General features: G+C 52.0%; 1 protein-coding gene and 2 long non-coding RNA genes across 5 annotated transcripts in view; 1 reads left to right on the top strand and 2 right to left on the bottom strand.

Annotated features, from left to right (window-relative positions):
* Positions 1-2,269, bottom strand: part of FAM102A (family with sequence similarity 102 member A) — a 34,188-nt gene extending 31,919 nt beyond the window's left edge. Inside the window, exon 1 of one of the 2 annotated variants that reach the window (XM_038549235.1) lies at positions 1,803-2,269. In XM_038549235.1, the coding sequence (XP_038405163.1) occupies positions 1,803-1,948 (146 nt within the window). In that variant the 5' untranslated portion in view covers positions 1,949-2,269. The remainder of the gene's footprint in view (positions 1-1,802) is intronic. The other variant, XM_038549236.1, reaches the window with a different exon arrangement.
* LOC119873365 lies at positions 2,068-15,391 on the top strand. Of its 2 annotated transcripts, none has more exons than XR_005364951.1 (2): positions 2,068-2,221; positions 14,526-15,391. It is a non-coding gene; the product is annotated as an uncharacterized LOC119873365 (long non-coding RNA). The 2 variants fall into 2 exon arrangements; XR_005364952.1 differs by lacking the exon at positions 2,068-2,221 and adding an exon at positions 2,400-2,455.
* On the bottom strand, positions 3,185-15,920 carry LOC119873366. Its single transcript, XR_005364953.1, has 6 exons — positions 15,816-15,920; positions 15,286-15,341; positions 14,642-14,705; positions 12,224-12,279; positions 5,667-5,720; positions 3,185-4,161 (listed from the first exon to the last, which is right to left on the bottom strand). It is a non-coding gene; the product is annotated as an uncharacterized LOC119873366 (long non-coding RNA).
* Between the last annotated feature and the right edge of the window lie 2,460 nt (positions 15,921-18,380).

The following is an 18,380-nucleotide window of genomic DNA, read 5'->3' as shown; positions in this document are numbered from 1 at the left end:
AGGCCTAGGGCCTGGAGCCTGGACCCCTCCGCCATAATAACCACAACTGCTGCAACAATTTGCCCGAGACAGACGTGGCACAGCCGTTATCCATTATCCTCACAACTCTGGGGGCAGATATGACTTCTCTCATTTCACAGACAAGGAAAGCAAGGCTCAAAGGTAGAACAAGATAGTGGTTAAAAGCACACCCTGACTGAATCTGGGCTCTTCTGTATTAGCTCAAGCAAATCACTCCCTTCCTGAGCCTCAGTTTTCACCTCTGTAAAATGGGGATAATAATCCTACAGTGCCCCCCCCCCATCTCTACGCCCCTCCATGGGATAGTCCAGGAATTAGGGAAGAAGTGCTAGTAAAATGGGGAGCACAGCACCAACAAATGCTGGTTCTTAGAATCTGAGAGGTTAGGTAACTTGCCCAAGATCACCCAGTGAGTGTCAGACCCCAGACCCTAGCCCTGAGCACAATCCTTCCCACCCCTCCAAACCTCGGGCTGCTCTGTGGGTGGCCACGGGATCCCAGCCTTCCCAGGCAGCAGAAGACTGCCACCAGCCCCCACAGCAAAGGGCAGCCCTTCTGTGAATTCCTCAGATAAGCAGTTCCTGGCAGACTGGGGAGCCTCCAGGCCTGAGTGGGCCCAAGTGCAGAGAAAAGGCACCCCGCCCTGTCTGCACCAGAGACTCCTAAATCTGGGTTAGGCTATATGCCTACCCCTTCACCTGCATCCTCTCAGACCACCAGATTCATCAAACAGGTCTCCAAATAGGCCAAGTTCAGTTGACAACTGCCTCCTGCGAGGTCCCTGGAAAGCCACTCACTTTCTCTTTCTGGGCCTCAGTTTCTCCATCTCAGCTCAAGTATGGCAGCTCCAGCTAACTGGGCCCACAACGAGGCCAGAGGAGCAAAGGGACAGACCAGGGAAGGGAACCAGCATGTCCTAGGCACTGGGCCAGGCTCTGTACTGCACTCTACCTACTGAAACTTCTCCACAACTCTGACAGAGACCTGTTATTGAGCCCAGGAAGTGACAGAGCTGGGACTTAAAACCCCATCTGTCAGACTCCGAGACACTCCCCACCCCCCCACCCCCCACCCACCCCCCACCCCCGCAAGCTGAAACTGTGTGACCCCAGGTAGGCCCAGTCATTCAGGAACTCAGTCACCCTCAGCAATGAGCTGGACAGCTGGACCTGCAGGATGGGGAAGAACACATACACTGAACTGGACTGAGCCTCTTTCAGAGAGGGGGCAGGCTCATTGACAGGGGCATTTACAATGCAAAGCAGTCCAAGCCACAGCCAGAAGAGGACAGACACTCAGAGAGGGCTGGGCAGGCCAAAATCCAGCCACCTCCCTCCAGCCAGACCGGGAGTGCCTGGGAACCTGTGGCTGGCCCAGGCTCTAAATCATATGACAGCCCAAGCGGCCAGCTGGGTGCAAGGTGGCGTGGAATACTCCTCTCGGTCTCAGACCTTCCAGGCACAAACCCCAGTGGGCTCTTTGCACAGGTCTGAGGAATGAGCCTGTGGGCAGGGCCCCAAGAGGGAGTTGAAAGAAGGAACCCACACCTATCCAGCTGGTCACCTGCAGACGGTACCGGCATCCTGCCAGTTTGCTCAGGCCCAGACCTCCCACATCACTCAGCCCTGCCTTGTGCAAACCTGCCCCAGACACACATAATCCCCAGGACTCTCTGAGCCCAGAGGGGTGCTTCCATGTGCCAAGTGGCTAGATCTGGCCCATCATCCCCCCCCCCCCCCCCCCCCGCCCTCCTCTGCAGACGCCACTGCCCCAGCTCCTACCTTGACGACAAGCTGACAAAATCCCCGCCATCCAGCAGCCGGACCTTGCAGAAGAGGACTCCGTTCACGAAGGGGACCGCAGTCAGCTCCTCCAGGGTGAAAGTGGTTTGGAATTTGAATTTCTTCTTCTTCATCAAGAAAGCCATGAGCGAGTTCCCTGAGTCTGAAGCCCCGAAGGCCAAAAAAAGGGGGGGGGGGAGCCAGAAATCCCCAGGATTCCTTTCCCTACACCACACCCCCTCCTCAAAACATCAGAGCCCGATCCCGCCCAGATGGTGGCGGAGGCGGCTGAGCGGGCGGGGATCGGAGTCCGGAGGGCCCAGGTCTGAGCGACCAGTCCAGTTCGCGGGCCGGCTGGCTTCACCGTCGGGACGCCGGGATTCGGAGGGGCTCGGAGAGGCCGGGGGCTTCACCGGCATGTAAACGGCGGGGCATGGCCCGGGAGGCAGGGGCTGGGGTGGTGGGCGGCGCGCGGGCGGCCGCGCTGGCGGGCAGCATCCCGCACCGCGGTCCCCGGGGAGCTCTCGCCGCGCTACCGGGCGCGGCGGGCGGACCGGTGAGGCGGAGGACGGCCCCGCCCCGCCCCGCTGGCGGTCGGGGGAGGCGCCCTGCCGCGCACACGCCCCCGCACCTGGGCGCCGCGGCCCGCGCAGGTGAGTCCGGGGCGGCTGAAGGCACCCCCAGGGGGCGACCGGGAGCTCTGGGGGCCTCTCCGGGAGACGCGGCGGGGACACTCCGGGCCAGGAACGGCCGGCCGCGGCCCCCCTCGGGGCAGGCACCGGGCCCGGGCAGCCGGGGCGCCGCCTCCTCTTCGGTCCTGGGTCCCGCGCCGCGGGCCCCGGCGGAGCTGAGGCGCCTTTCCGGCCGGCCGGTGGCACCCGCCTCGCTCGCCGCCTCCGCCCTGCACCCCGCGAGCAGCAGCGCCGCCGCCAGAGACCGACGCTGTGTGGCGCCGCCGGGAGAATGCTGAGGCCCAGCGCGGCCGCCCGCGGAGCCGCCGCGGAGCGCGGGAGGGGCGGGGCGCCGGCGGCCCAGCCGCTCGCTATTGGGCGCCCTAGCTGGGCGGGCGCGGAGCGCGATTGGAGGGCGGCGGCGTGGGGCGGGGCTCGCGGGAGGCCGAGGCGGCTCAGGACGGTTGGATTGGTGCGCCGCGCGGCTGGGCCCGCCTCCTCGGCCGGGGCGGAGCGGAGGCTAAGGGAGAGGGGGCCCCGCGGAGGCAGTGGGAGGTCGCGGGGCGGGAAGCTCGGGCTGGTCCGGCCAGGAGGGGGGCGCGAGCAGAAGAAAAGGAGAAACAATGAGAAGAAACAACACGAACACTGTAGCTGCAATGGCCCTCCAATGCCCACCCCACAACCCCCCCCCCCCCCCAGATTTGAGCTCGTTAGCCACTGAATCAGGCCGGGAGGCGGTGAGTCCCATTTTCAGAAAAAACACCCAGAGAGCTGGCCAGGGCTAGACCGAGCAGGTCCTTCACCTGGGAATCTCTAGTTGTGAGCACTGAGAAATGTCTGCAGAGGCTTCGCTGAGGAAGTGACTTGGCGCAGTTCATCACGCAACCTGTGTAGACCCAGCTTCTTCCTCAAGCTGCTTCCCAAGCCTTTTGTTGTCGGTTAGCTTCTTAGCTAGCTAGTGCTGGTCTCTCTGACTACATTAACTGCCCTGGGTACAGAGACCGCTTCCAGAGCCCCGTACTTCTCAGACCCGGGACACATTGTAGTTCATTCATTTGGTCCCCAAATGTTAAAGAGCAACTGCTCGGAACCAGGCTTGGACCCAGCAGTGAGCCCCCCCGATGGCTCTCCCCTCTCCAGCCTCTTCAAGTCCAAGATCAGGTGGAGAAGCAGCCTGGCACCCAGGCGGCAACAATTCTGGTAGATGAGAACTGTGATTGTGGTCGCACAGGGGACTGGATGAGCTCAGTGGAGGCAGGGATGCATGGTCCAAGGGATAAGGCTTCTCACACAAAGTTATCCAAGTCTTAGAAGGATGCACACCCTGAGTCAGGTGGGAGGGGCGGAGGGGCCATGCAGAGCCTCTAGAGGCCTGGAGGACAGAGAATGTGGTGCCCACAGAAGCTTTGAGTACTTGCACCTGGCTGCATTGAGATTCGAAAGAGGCAGAGCGCAAGAGATACAGCTGGAAGACCTGAGCTGCAGTGGCTGGATCTTACAGAGCCTCATAGACCAGAGTAAGGAGGGGAGCTACTCACACATTTTGAACAGGAGCGTGACTCAGACTTGTTTTTTGTTGTAAGAAGCTGGCTCTGGCAGCAGGTAGTGTGGAGGAGAGAATATGGGAAACAGGGGTCAGGGGCCTTGTGTTGATCCAGGCAAGAAATGATGAAGGCAGAACCTCAGAGCTGAAAGAAAATGAGAGGATGGGTTTGAGAGGCACTTGAGAGACAGAAATTGATTGGACTTGAGGCTGAGTTAGGTCCAGACATGTAACCGAGGGCTCAAATTTCTGATTTCTTTCTGCCTCCCAGCCATAAAATGGGGTAGCCACCTGTACTTCTCTCCAGTTTATCTCATAATTTAGGAAACACAATGAAGCCAGATAGGTGAAAAGTGGTAATAGCAGCTCTCGCTGCCATTATGTGCATCCATGTACAGCCAGGGTACTTGAGGCCTGGAGAGTTTAGATAATTTGAATAAGGTTTTCACCCTGGAGCACAGGTAGTAAAGGGCTAATCTGTGCCTCCCACTCTGTGGGGTGTGTTGTCCTTCCTGATCTTGGCTGGGCCTACTCCACAGGGGAAGAACTCATGCCCACCTGACCCCAGGAGGGGATTTTAGAGGAGAAGACCAGCCAAAGAAGTCTCAAGGCCTGGCTGGCTCCTCAGTTGTGACCACGAGTAACCCCAAACTGCTCTAACAGGAAGCAGGGTGGGCCTGGCTGCCAGACTCAGCCCGGTTTGGGTATTTATCTCTTTGTAGCCTCAGGGCTGGGAGCCCCGGAAGTTTCAACTTTCCTCATTTCCCAGACAGTGCCTAGGGAAGGGAGAAAACCTGGTGCCAGTTCAGGATGCTCCATTTGGGGTGAGACAAACCTATGTTAGAATCCTGGCTCTGCTGCACATTGGCAGTGTGGCCTCGGTTTGGGACACTGAGGCCTGAGGACTCTACATAACGAGGAGATTCAGGATGATATGGCTAGGACCACTTGCTCTGAAGCCATCAGAGCAGGATTGAAAAATCTGGCTGACTTGGGCACCTGGGTGCTTCAGTTGGTTAAGCATCTGCCTTTGGCTTGGGTTGTGGTCCTAGGGTCCTGGAATCAAGTCCCACATCAGGCTCCCTGCTCCATGGGGAGCCTGCTTCTCCTCTCCCTGCCACTCCCTCTGCTTGTGCTCTCTCTCTGTCAAAGAAATAATTTTTTTTTTTTTTTTTTTAATGATAGTCACACAGAGAGAGAGAGAGAGAGGCAGAGACATAGGCAGAAGGAGAAGCAGGCTCCATGCACTGGGAGCCCGATGTGGGATTTGATCCCGGGTCTCTAGGATCGCGCCCTGGGCCAAAGGCAGGCGCTAAACCGCTGCGCCACCCAGGGATCCCAAAGAAATAAAATCTTAAAAAAAAAAAAAATCCGGCTGACTTAACACTGACCATCAATCAGCATCACACAAACTTTGGGTGTACTTTTGCATGCATAGAAAGAAATCTTGAAAATATACCCCCCCCCCTTTTTTTTTAATCTCCAAGCCATAGTTTTTCACCTGAAAAAGGGGAATAAGAATACCAACCTGAGTGCCTGACTGGCTCAATGGGTAGAGCATGCAACTCTTGATCTCAGGGCTGTGAGTTCAAGCCCCACATTGGACATAGAGCTTACTGAAAAATTAAGAAAGGAAGGAAGGAAACCAACCTTTTCAGAATGTTGTGAGGACTTCAAGAGGCCACACCTGCAAATGGCATAGGCCTGAAGGGACAAAGAGATCTGAGTGAGTGGTCATAACAGAGCTCCAGGCCAGCACTTCCACACTTCCCCAGCACCCAAATCCCAACCATAGCCTGTCCTTCCTGGCCTGTGTGAGGGATTATCCCAGCACAGACCTACATAATAAGGAGGACCCAAGCACAGGAAGCTCTGGGGGCAGAGGCAGGGATTGGCATGTTTGGGGAGTGAGAGGCATGGGGTCAGGAAGGAGCCTGCTGACATGGGCTCTGTGAGCCTGGGAGGAGTTGAGATTTTATTTGAAGCCCAAAGGGACACTATCTTTGAGGGTGGATACAAGCAGGTTAGTGACAAGATCCAAAATGCCTCCTTCAAAGTTCTTTTTATGTGAAGAATGGATTGGTTACCAGCAGGCAAGAACAAGGGCAGGGGGGCACCTAGGTGGCTCATTTAGTTAAGCTTCTGCCTTAGGCTCAGGTCATGATCCTGGAGTCCTGGGATTGAGCCCCACGTCAGGCTCCCTGCTAGGCAGAGTCTGCTTCTCCCTTTTCCTCTGCCTCTTCTCCCTGCTTGTGTTTTCTTGTGTGCATGCTCAAATAATAAATAAAATATTAAAAAAAAAAAAAAGAACAAGGACAGGACAGACAGGTGAGGAAGCTAATGCAGCCATGCCAATAGGAGATGGACTAGTACACTAGAGCACTATGAAGAGAAGGGGACACATGGCAGAGAAAGAGCTCAGCACTTCCTGAGAAACAGCTATAGTTTCTCAAGTGGAGCTTTTTGAATATCCCCAGGGTTTTGAATTTGAATGCCACCTGGTTCTCCAAGTAGCTGTGAGTGAGCATAACCCCTGTCAGGAAGGAGGAGGGGGAACAGAGAACAGAATCATACCTGCAGAAAACAGGAGGCCTGAGAGAATCCTTGCCCTCGTCTGGCCTGACAAACTCTTGTGATACTGCTTACCTCTCTCTCTCTCTCTCTCTCTTTCTCTCATTCTCTCTCTCTTTCTGTGCCATTACAGCAGGAGCTTCACAGGGTCAGATGCCTCATTCATGGTGTCTGGATGTACATTTCATGGCCTGCCACATGATTGACACTTTATAAATAACTGTGTCAAAGAGACAGATGCACAGGTACACGCACGATGTATGTGCATATATATGCATGGATGGATGGGTAAAGGATGGATGGGTGGATGGACAGGGTGATGGACGGGTGGGCAGATAATTGTAGATATAACCACATCTCTTCCTACTCTAAAACTCTTAAATGTTGCCAGTAACTACCAAAATCCAATGTGCACAATTTCTTTTTCTTAAAGATTTATTTATTAGAGCGCATGTGCTTGCATGAGTGGGAGAGAGGGGCAGAGGGAGAGGGAGAGACGATCCTCAAGCAGACTCCTCACTGAGCGTGGATCCCAACGTAGGGCTCGACCTCAGGACCCTGAAATTATAACCTGAGCCAAAATCAAGAATCGACATTTAACCAACTGAGCCACCCAGGCACCCTGGGGCACAATTCCTTTTCAAGTAGGTTACCCAATGGCAGTACTCACTCATGCAAGCAAATACACATGCAAGATGGTCCCTGCACCCTTGTATATTATACAAAAATATCAAAGCAGCCTGATGTCTGCCAGTAGGAAGCTGGAAGCCTTAAGGGCAAAACTGTTTTTTGTTACTCTGCTCCATCCTCGGCACCCAGAACAGTGTCTGGTACACAGCGGAATTCAATCAGTATTTGTCAAATGAAGGCAAGTGTCATTGATGAGATGCCACATGGCTGCTGAGAAGGACATAGGAGATGTGTGTGTGCCAAGGTGGGAAATGTCCACCCTGCCATGGCAAAGTGAGTCACAGAACAGTATGTAAAGGGTGAGCTTATTTTTGTCTAGAAGAATGGATATATTTCTGTATGCATAGGAAAGAATCTTGAAGAATACACCCTAAATGTTACCAGAGGCTTCCGTCTGGGGAGAGAGTTTAGAGGGAAATTTTTACTTTATTTTAATGGATATTTTGGATATTGTTGTTGTTGTTGTTTTTTAAGATTTTATTTATTTATTCATGAGAGACACAGAGAGAGAGAGAGAGAGAGGGAGAGAGGGAGAGAGGCAGAGACACAGGCAGAGGGAGAAGCAGGCTCCTTGCAGGGAGCCTGACGTGGAACTGGATCCTGGATCTCCAGAATCACGCCCTGGGCCAAAGGCAGCACTAAACCACTGAGCCACCTGGGCTGCCCTGGATATTGTTTTTTGTAATATGATGAATTCATTTTGTAATTCAGTAATATATTGTTATAAGGATATTACAAACAAAGCCTTACCACGTTTCTCTATCACCCTCTGGATAAAATCAAAGGTCCTTAGCCTGGTATCCAGGATCCTCTGGAAGCAACTGCTCAGCCTTTCACTGTCTGCCTCCCTCAGCCCTGTCCAAAGGTTTCAGTCTTGTCCCCTGCTCACCTGGTGTCGCCTACCAGGTGCCAAGCTTCAGCTCAGGCATTTTCTCCCACCCCATTCTCCCATGTCAGGCACAACACTCACTCTCTGTGCCCCCAAGTTACCAACCATCTGTGTGCAGAGAAAACAAGGGTTCTGCCTTCTGTTTGCTGTCACAATAAGTGATGCACACTTGGCAGTCTTTGGAAGGAAGGGTAAGAGGGAGAGAGGAGAGAAGAAAGGAGAAAAGAAAAGAAACAGGGAAAGAAAGGGGAAACTGAAGTTGGGGTGTTACTTGCCCAAATCACTCTGGGGGCAGCTACCCAGCTGGCTTGCTCTCTGTCACCTGACACCCAGCACAAACTGCCACGCCAAGCTGCCTTCCCAGCCTTGCTTGCCAAGGGCGGCCAGTGCTGATTCACCGGTGACTGGGCTCCAATTATTTGCAGAACTGGAATGGCAGCTGAGCCATCACGGCAGCTGACCAAGCGCGTATTGATTGGTGCTGGGCCCCTGGCTAATATCTGAGCCAGTAACATAAGAAAATAAAGGCTCCAAAGAACTCGCCCACGCGGGTCCATCCTGCTGAAGCCTCCCACAGCCAAATCCACAAGCCTCCCCATTGACCAGTGATTCCGCCCTTTCCAACCGAAGCCTGACCATCACTCATGGAGAGTAGTCATGGTTCAGAACACGAGACCCAGAATCAGGCATCCTTGGGTTCCGGCCCAGGGATTATTGATTCAAAGAAAATTTACATATTTACTGTTGAAAAGTGTGGCCAAACTGCCTTCCAAACAGGTTGGATCCATTTCTACTCCTACCAAGAGTATAAGATAGCATCCATTCCCACATTTTCTCTATCTTTACCAATCTGTTCAACAACAACAACAACAGAAAGCTACACTACTGTAAGTTTCTTTCACTAGAATCTTTTTGGCAATTCTCATTTCCTCTGTAAATTGCCTGGCCTATCCTTGGTCCTTTTCTCCAATTGGAGTAGTCATCTTTTTATTTATTTGTAGTAGCTTACTACATATTGCGGATATCAACCTTTGTTAAATTTCAACATGAAAGTATTACTTCCACTTAATCGATTGTCTTTAGACTTAGTTTATGGTCCCTCTTTGCCTCACAGAAGCCTCTCATGAAGCCCCAGCTAAGAGACAGGAGTCAATCTCCTTCAGTGGAGAGAGCTCAGGCTGGGAGTGAGGAACTCAGCTTTTGAATTCCACCCCTATCAGTAACTCACTTTGTTTTTTTTGGTTTTGTTTTTGTTTTTTCACTGTATGACTTTGAACCAGTCCCTGCCCTCTCTTTGTCTGTTAAATAGGAGCATTGAATTGAATTAAATGGTCTCTGAGGACCTGTCCACCTTCACAGTCTTGACCAGCATTATTATTTTTTTAAATTTTTTAATTTATTTATGATAGTCACAGAGAGAGAGAGAGAGAGAGGCAGAGACACAGGCAGAGGGAGAAGCAGGCTCCATGCACCGGGAGCCGGACGTGGGATTCGATCCTGGGTCTCCAGGATCGCGCCCTGGGCCAAAGGCAGGCACTAAACCGCTGCGCCACCCAAGGATCCCTTGACCCGCATTATTAATAGTACTTTCCATGGCGGTAGAAATGTCCCATACCTGCACTATCCAGTGTGATAACCACTAGCCACATGTGGCTATTGAGCACTTAAAATGTGGCTAGTGTGACTAAGGAATTGAATCTTATTTTTATTTTATTATTTTATTTATTTATGGAACTGAATTTTACTTTTTTAAAGATTTTATTTATTTATTCATGAGACACACAGAGAGAGAGAGAGAGAGAGGCAGAGGGAGAAGAGGGAGAAACAGGCTCCATGCAGGGAGCCCAACAGGGGACTCAATCCTGGGTCTCCAGGATCAGGCCCTGGGCTGAAGGTGGCGCTAAACTGCTGAGCCACCTGGGCTGCCCTGGAACTGAATTTTAAACTCCATTTAATCTAAATTTAAAATTTAACTAGGCACAGGTGGCTCACAACAACCATATTGGACAGTACAGGTCTAGACAGTCTAGATCCCCCTGACCTCTGAGTGAGCTACAAGACAGAGTTACAACTAAGGCAGGGATAGAGAGAGTCCCCGTGTGACCTGGGGCAGGTCACTCCACCTCTCTGAACCTCAGTTTCCCCATCTGTCCCATTGGACCCACAGCAGTCCTTGCCTCCTGGGGTTGTTGAGGAGATTCAATCAGTGAGTATGTGAAGGCCGAGGCCCGATACCTGACTCGACACTGTTCAAAATCAGGCCGATTCCCAGGCTGAAACATGACACTGTGTTTACCCCATTTTCATTCTGTCCAGAGACCCGGAGGTGGCTTTCCCCAGACCCACCTGTCTTTCCCTATGGCTTTGAGAACAGCCTTACCTTCTTAACCCCTGGCTTTGGCTCCAGCGTGCCTTAAGCCCAGAACTCCAAATCACTAACTGGACAAAGTCCAAACTCCAGCCTGTGTTCTGGGCTCTTGAGCACTGGCCCTGCTCTTATAGTACTGTCTTAGTACAACCTGCAGGGCAGCCCAGCAGCCTTGCTACCTCGCTCTCTATCTGCCTTCGAGGTCCCCAGCCTTCCAAGGTCGGCCAAGCACATCTTCTCTCCATGTTTCATTCCCAGGTGCTTATCACACCATCGGCTCTGGGACTTGGGCCGCAAGGGGGAGGGCTGGAGATGGGCAGGCAGGTGTGGCTCAAGCGATGAGGGCTGTGGTATGCCTGGGGGTCAAGGAGCGTTCAGGGAGTGGTGGGGATGCAGACTGGGCCTGAACTGGTGTCCATGACCTGGGCAGGCTTTTCCGAGTGGGAAAGGCATGTAAGGCCAAGCCTAATGAGTGGACAGAAGTCAGCCAGGAAAGAGGGGAATTGGTGGGAAGTCTAAGCTGAGAAGATGTAAGAGCCCAGAATCTGTGAGAGGCGAGGGCAAGGCTCAAAAAGTAGGCAGGCCCCATCCCACAGGAGGGCCTGGCAGGCTATGATAATGATGCTGTGCTTTATCCTAAAGCTCATGGGGAACCATGGAAAGTGTTAGAGAGAGGGTGATGTGATTATCCCAGGCCAGCTCCTACATGGCCTTTGCCTCCCTATAAAAGTCAGGAACTTAACTTCCTTAACTTTCCTTTCTCTGCCTGTCACCTGGATCTCCAGATCTTTCTTTCATGAGAACACAGTTCCCAGAACCTTCCTTCTGCCTGAAGGGACCTGGATTCAAATGCCAGCCCTGCCACTCCCTAGCCCTATCGCTTCAAGCAAGTTATTAACCTCTTTCACCTTCAGTGTCCTCACCCATAAAATGGAGATAATGACCCCTTTGCACAGTTAGATAAAGTATGAGGGGAAAGTGCATGGCATAGTACCACTCAGGAAAAGGAGTCCAGTTGAACTCCTGTGCAAAGTCAAACTAAAGTCTTGGAGAGGGCTTGAGGGGGCATCAAGAGCAAGCAGCAGTCCCATTTCTGGCAGGTGGCCCTGTGGCCCTGCTGGGCCTAAGCACAGTGGACAGATGGATTGGCTGAATCCTTGTCTGAGCAGCCTGATTGTATGTGAGGTGCACTAAAATGAGACACACACACATACACCGCAAAGAGAGAGGTAGACTTCTGGACCTTCTTAGACCCCCACCCAGTGGGCCAGAAGTCAGCAGGTGAACACAGGGTTTACATAACTGGTCAGGAGTCCGACACCTTTCACCCAGTGATCAGGGCCCTGTTTACCAAGAAGAGGTGTTTCCAGGTCACCTCCCTGTCCTCTTAGGCACATACACAGCCCCTCAGCCCTTGCTGAGCTCTGCTTATTTTCTGAATCCTTAGGCACAGTCCCCCATGTTGCTGTCAGCAACAGCTAAGATTTTGAAATGTGGTATCATTTAACAGTGAGGCTTTGGAGGAGCAGAGGGGGACAAGGGCTCCAGCAGGGACCAGAGAGCAGACAGGGGTGGGGTGTGTGTGTGTCCCAGGCTCCTCCTCATCTTAGCTCAATGACCTAGGGGCCAGTCACTTAGAGTCTCTCAACCTCAGTTTTAACAGCTGTAAAATGGGTTTAGTGGCCATACCTGCCTCATGAAATTCTTTTGAGGATTCAACGAGGGCATAATATATACAAAGGACTCTGAAAAACAAAAAAACAAACACACACACACACAAAAGGACTTTGCAAATGACCTGGCACCTGGGTAGTGCTCATCAAGCATTAGCTACCAACATCACACCGTATTTTGTAAACTGTCCTCTCTACTCAACTCATGGTGAAGTTCTCTCCAGTGACAGCGGGGAATACCTGACACACCCCGAATTCCCAACGGTCTAGGATCACAGGGCTGTAGCCTGGGAATTCCAAATTTTAATCTCTTGGTTGGCCTTGGGGTCCCACCTTCCCAGACTTTAGTCTCCACTTCCTTCTTATGGAACAGCAATGAGGTTGGAAATCAGTGCTTGCTAAAGGCCCTGCTCTCTGAGGCTGCATTTCTTTTTTTCTTTTCTTCTTTTTTTTTTTTTTTAAGATTTTATTTATTCATGAGAGACACACAGAGAGAGAGAGAGAGGCAGAGACACAGGCAGAGGGAGAAGCAGGCTCCATGCAGGGAGCCCAATGCGGAACTCGATCCCGGGTCTCCAGGATCGCGCCCTGGGCTGAAGGCGGCACTAAACCACTGAGCCACCCGGGCTGCCCTGAGGCTGCATTTCAAAACTATATATGCCAGAGCCTGCACCTCACTCTCCTTCCTTCCTTCAGCAAACATCGCCCAGGGTTCAAATTCTGACTTGGCTGCTTTTTTGGCTCTGTGAGTTTGGATAAGTTATGAAACTCTCTGTTATTTCCCAGAAGTGTTATGAGTAGAGAATGAGTTGATATTTGTAAAGCAGTTAGAATAGTGCTTATTTGACTAGAACAAAACTGATTGTCCATACTGTGCCAGGCACTGATGTTAGCACTGGGACAGAAGAATGGACAACTAGACAAGAGTTCTGACCTCCATGAAGATTTTGGAACAGGTGCAGGCATGAGGAGAGATGGCTAGAAATCAACACCAATGATGAACCCCAAGGCAGCATATTGTTGACCATAAGGGGGTTGGCCTTAAAAATGGGCCTCAATGGGGGTGCCTGGCTGATTCCAGTCCTTAGAGCATACAACTCTTGATCTTGAGGTCATGAGTTTGAGCCCCAAGGAGGGCACAGAGCTCACTTTAAAAATAGATAGAGGGAAAAAAAAATTAAAAATTAAAATAAAAAAAAATAGAGGGGTGCCTGTGAGGCTCAGTCGGTTAAGCACTGCACTCTTGATTTTAGCTCAGGTCGTGATCTCAGGGTTGTGGGATCGAGCCCCTACATGGAGCTCTGAGCTCAGCTGGGAGTCAGCTTGTCCCTCTCCCTCTGCTCCCCCCCAAATAAATAAATAATTTTAAAGATAGATAGATAGATAGATAGATAGATAGATAGATAGATAGATAAGAGGCCCTTGGTATTGTCACTGCTCTCTAAACAACAGCTTCCGTGTATTGACCTCACCCTGGGGGCCCATGCCCTGGGCTAAGGACTGTATTTCTAAGATCCCCTCAAGCACCAACAGCCTGCAGCAAGTGGTTGTATCATTGCTATAGACAGAATGTGTTCCCCCCAAAATCATATGTTGAAATCCTAACCTCCAACCTGATGGTATTAGGGTGTGGGGGGGCCTCTCAGAGGTGATTAGGTCATGAGGGCATAGCCTTCATGAACGGGAACAGTGCCCTTACGAAGGGTTCCCAGGAGTTCCCTCCCCCATTGTGCCATGTGGGGACATGGCCCAAAGAAAGCTGGCTGTGAACCAGGGAGCAGACTCTTGCCAGATACCAAATCTACTGGCGCCTTGACCTTGGACTTCCAGCCTGCAGAACTGTTAGAAATAAATTTCTGTTGTTTATAAACCACCCAGTCTGTGGTATTTTGTTAAAGCAGCTTAAATAATCATCATCCCCATTTCACAGAAGAGTTTATGTCTGTCCTCCTCCCCGCCCCCACTGGCTCCAAGGCCTAGCACATCAGGGAGTGGGGACAGTGAGGGAGTGCTGAATGCAGGAAGGAAGGAACAAATGAACAAGAGGACAGGCTGACAGCAACCCTTCTACAGGTCAGGGGTCAGGGACCCATTTGGTCCTGGAGGGCAGGGAGTGCAAACACATGTGCTTATAACTGGGCTCAGTGGAGACATCCTCAGACTGGGCAGTTGCCAGTGTCCTGACCTCCTCTTCCACCACCACAGCTGACGCTTCCCTGAGCACTTATTGTATGGGCCCCAGGCACTAATTTCAGGTTTTCCTCATGTGAATGCTTTTCATCCTCACAAGACCCTATGCTGTATGTTCCATTTCACAGATAAGGAAGCTGAGGCACAGAGCAGTGACAGCACAGCCAGGATCACGTGGGTAGTCTATGAGGGAGCTGACTCCAAATCCAGGCAGTGTGGATCCCATTCCTGCGCTCCTACTTACCTTGCTGCGGAGACATTCTCCTTTTGTCATCGCTGCTCCTCTGACTTCAAACATAGTGTGTACCCTGCAATGGAAAGAGATTAGAAATCAAGAGCGAAAGAAAAAATGGAAAACTCACAAGTATGTGGAAATTATACAACACACTCTTTTCTTTTTCTTTTTTTTAAAGATTTTATTTATTCATAAGAGACCCAGAGAGAGAGAGAGAGAGAGAGAAAGAGGCAGAGACACCACTGCAGAGGGAGAAGCAGGCTCCATGCAGGAAGCCGGATGTGGGACTCGATCCTGAGTCTCCAGGATCAGGCCCCGGGCTGAAGGCAGGCGCTAAACCGCTGAACCACCCAGGATCCCTATACAACACACTCTTAAGCAACCAGTGAGTCAAGGAAGAAATCACGAGGGAAGTTAGCAAATATCTTGGAAACAAATGAAAGCGAAAACACAACGTCCCAAAATCTCAGGGATGCAGCACAAGCCGGACTAAGAGGGAAGTTTATAGCAGTAAAATGCTTGCGTTAAAAAAGAAAGATCTGAAAGCAAAAGTAAAAATTCAAGCATTGCATAACTTTATGCTATAGAAAGCAAAAGTTTAAGAAATGAAAGTCCTCCCTTGGTGCTCCTCCCTACAGATAACCTCTGTTTACCAGTGCAGTAGGGATGCTTTAGATCATCTTTTTTTCCAAGCTTGCAAGAATACTATCTGAAAAAAAAAAGCAAAAATGAAATAATACAATACACATTGTTTCATCACTTTTATGTATTTTTTGTCTTGTTTTGTTGTACCTAACTAGCAGCAACTCTTAGAGGCTGTGCCTTTCTGGAACATTCTCTTCAGGGGCGGCAGTTGTCTGGGATGAGGACATCCGCACTAGATTTAGCCAGTTCCATCAGGATATGTTTGGGGTGTTCGCAGTTTTTAACTATTTCAAGCCATTCTGCAGTGAGCACCCTTGTAAATGCCCCTGTGTGATGGTAGGAGGCGTCTTGGGGAATAATTCCCAGAAGCAGAATCTCTGGGCCAAAAGTCAAGCACATTTTTAATGTTCCCTCCTAGAAGGCGAAACCAGCTTTGCCTAGAGAGAGTAGGAGAGAGTCGTTTCCCCTACCCTCCCCGTCCCTGCTGTCACCGTTGCCCAGCTGGCCGGTATGAGATCCAATTGTTGTCTCATCCTACCAAGTCTAACCCTTGAGAGTGACCCAGCTTCTCATCGAGACAGCCCTGTTGCAGCCATTAGGATCCAGAAACTGACCATACTTGTCAAGAATATCTGGCTGAGACTAGAGCACTTCTCAAAACCCCAGAGTTTGCTTTTTAACTCATTTAGGAAAGCCAGCAGTGTCCAAAATAAGCCCTTGGAGAGAGGCCAGGGCTGCTTTGCGCAAACTGCCAGAGCCCCACTTTCGAAGCTAGCGATGCCTAGGCTGGCCTCTGATAAGCATCTCCACACATGGGCAGCTGGGGTGGCTGAATTCCCTCCAGAATCCAGCTAGTGGCCTTTTTTCCCTGAATCATCATGACTCCCACAACCCGAGCACTAAAGTGATTAGTGTCCTTCCAGGGCCACTTGGGAGCAAACATTTTCCCGAAAACATTCATGGGTTTGTCCTACTGCCACCTCAGAGAGCTACGGTCATTCATTCAACTGTGATTGCCAGTGGAGAGGTGGGGCAGAGTCATGGAGAGAATGGCCGGTCACCTGGTGGCCAGGGCAGGGCCTTATCATGCCCTGTAACCTTTGCCTGGGGTAAGCAAAGCGCTTAGCTAATGTGGTTCAGCACACTGTACATGCTGTTCCCTCTCACCTGGACCTCTTCCTGCCACACACTCTGCCCTCAGTGTCATTTCTGCAGGGAAGCCCTCTCTGACCTCTCCAGGCAAGGATGGTCCTTTTCTAGATTCTCTTAGAGCTCGAAGCTTTGTAGCACTTAAAACAACAGTGACCGCTCATTATATGGGTCACTGCTATTTACGTCTCTCCCCACCCAGGCAGTAAGGCCCAGAAAATAGGGTAAGCGTCTTGATCTGTACCCCAGTGCCTGGAACAGTGTCAAGTACACACCAGTGCCTAGGGGGCAGTGGTTACAGGCATGACCTCTGAGCTAGGCCTCTGGCGTTTGAATCCTGTCTCTGTGAACTAAGGGCAAGTTACCGAATCTCTTTGTGCCTTAGTTTTCCCATCTGTAAAGTGGGGATAATACTACCTATCTCATTCCATGAGCAGCTATAAGTGAGGTGCTTGGAATGGGCGCCTGGTCTGTAGAAGATGCTAGATCAGTGTTACTGTTAGCATTAAACACTAGTGGTTAGACAAGGTTCTCCAAGGTTCTATCTGCAGTGGGCACTGGTGTCTGCTACCCAGCATCTTCCTGCATGGAATTTCCTTAGCATGTTGCAAGCATGCCTTTTAAATTGTGCCTTTTGTGATAACGGTTGTGTCAGTGTTGCAGCCATATGACTGTAGCTCTGGTGACAGTGATGAAAAGGCCCCTGGAGTCACCGTTTTTCTGCCTCCTCTGCTCACTCTGTACCTCTCCACCCCCGCTTCTCCTGACAAGGCCTGACTTTCCTCGGCGTTACCTAGTTCAGATTCCTCAGAGAACTTCGCCAGCACCTTGTTGGGGCAGAGCTTTGCTGCCCTGGGGCAGGGGTCTGAGCAGCCGCCGCCAGGGGCTGTGATGGTAGAGACTTGGGTGGGGCACCACTGCAGGGAAGGAGGCTTGAACCAGGCTGGTTTCCTAGTGCCTGGGCCCCTCAGGACAGCCGCGCCCTAGGAAGGCACCGTGCCTCAGAGAGTCAGAGAACTGCACCAGCCAGGTCTTCACTCCTTGCAGAGCAAAGCCCAGAGCCGCTAGGGAGCCCCCGGGAGCCCCCGCCCGCCCCTCCGGTGCGAAGCCCTGCAGAACCCCTTAGAAGGCATCGTATTATACGGGACCCCACCCGATTGGCTGACTGGTTCACTCACGTGACCCAAAATGAGCCAATCAGATTCTATCCTGGTTCTTTTTTTTTTTTAATTGTTATTTATTTATGATAGCCACAGAGAGAGAGAGAGAGAGAGGCAGAGACACAGGCAGAGGGAGAAGCAGGCTCCATGCACCAGGAGCCCGATGTGGGACTCGATCCCGGGTCTCCAGGATCGCGCCCTGGGCCAAAGGCAGGCGCCAAACCGCTGCGCCACCCAGGGATCCCTCTATCCTGGTTCTATACCGGACTCCCAACTAGTCCTCACCGGCACGTGAACTACCCGCGGAAGGCGAGCCGCATGCGCAGAGGAACAGCGAGTGAAACCGCCCGGCCTTGGCGCGTAGAGCCCGGGAGTGGCCCGCGGGAGTGGCCCGGTCCTGGCGACGCTGGGCAGCGCTGCTTCCTCTCCCCGTATGCTAGAGTCTTTACCCACCCCGCGAACAGCCAAGTGCGGGCGGCCGCCCCTTCCTTCACCTACCCCGGCCTGCATCTTCCCCAGCCTCAGCGGAGGAAACCCTGCGGCCCCTTCCGCGGGTGATTTACTGGTCTAGCCCAGGCTGACCTCCCCCCCGGCCTTCCGGGAAGCATCTGCAGGGCTGTGCTCGTCACTGCCCTGGGGGCCGCTGTGCGTGGGGACTTCGCAGGAAGTCCTGGAGTCGGGGTCACCTCGTGCCTCCGCTCCGGCTGGAGAGGACCAGGCAGGGGGAGGAGCTGGGCCCTGCTTCGGGCCCTTGTTTGGTTTTCCTTTTGCAAAATGGAAATTGTTTTATTATA

The sequence above is a fragment of the Canis lupus genome, chromosome 9, assembly GCF_011100685.1.
Source record: "Canis lupus familiaris isolate Mischka breed German Shepherd chromosome 9, alternate assembly UU_Cfam_GSD_1.0, whole genome shotgun sequence".
NCBI classification, from domain to species: domain Eukaryota; kingdom Metazoa; phylum Chordata; class Mammalia; order Carnivora; family Canidae; genus Canis; species Canis lupus.
Note: the sequence above shows the minus strand (reverse complement) of the source record. Positions and strands in the feature narration are given on the sequence as shown.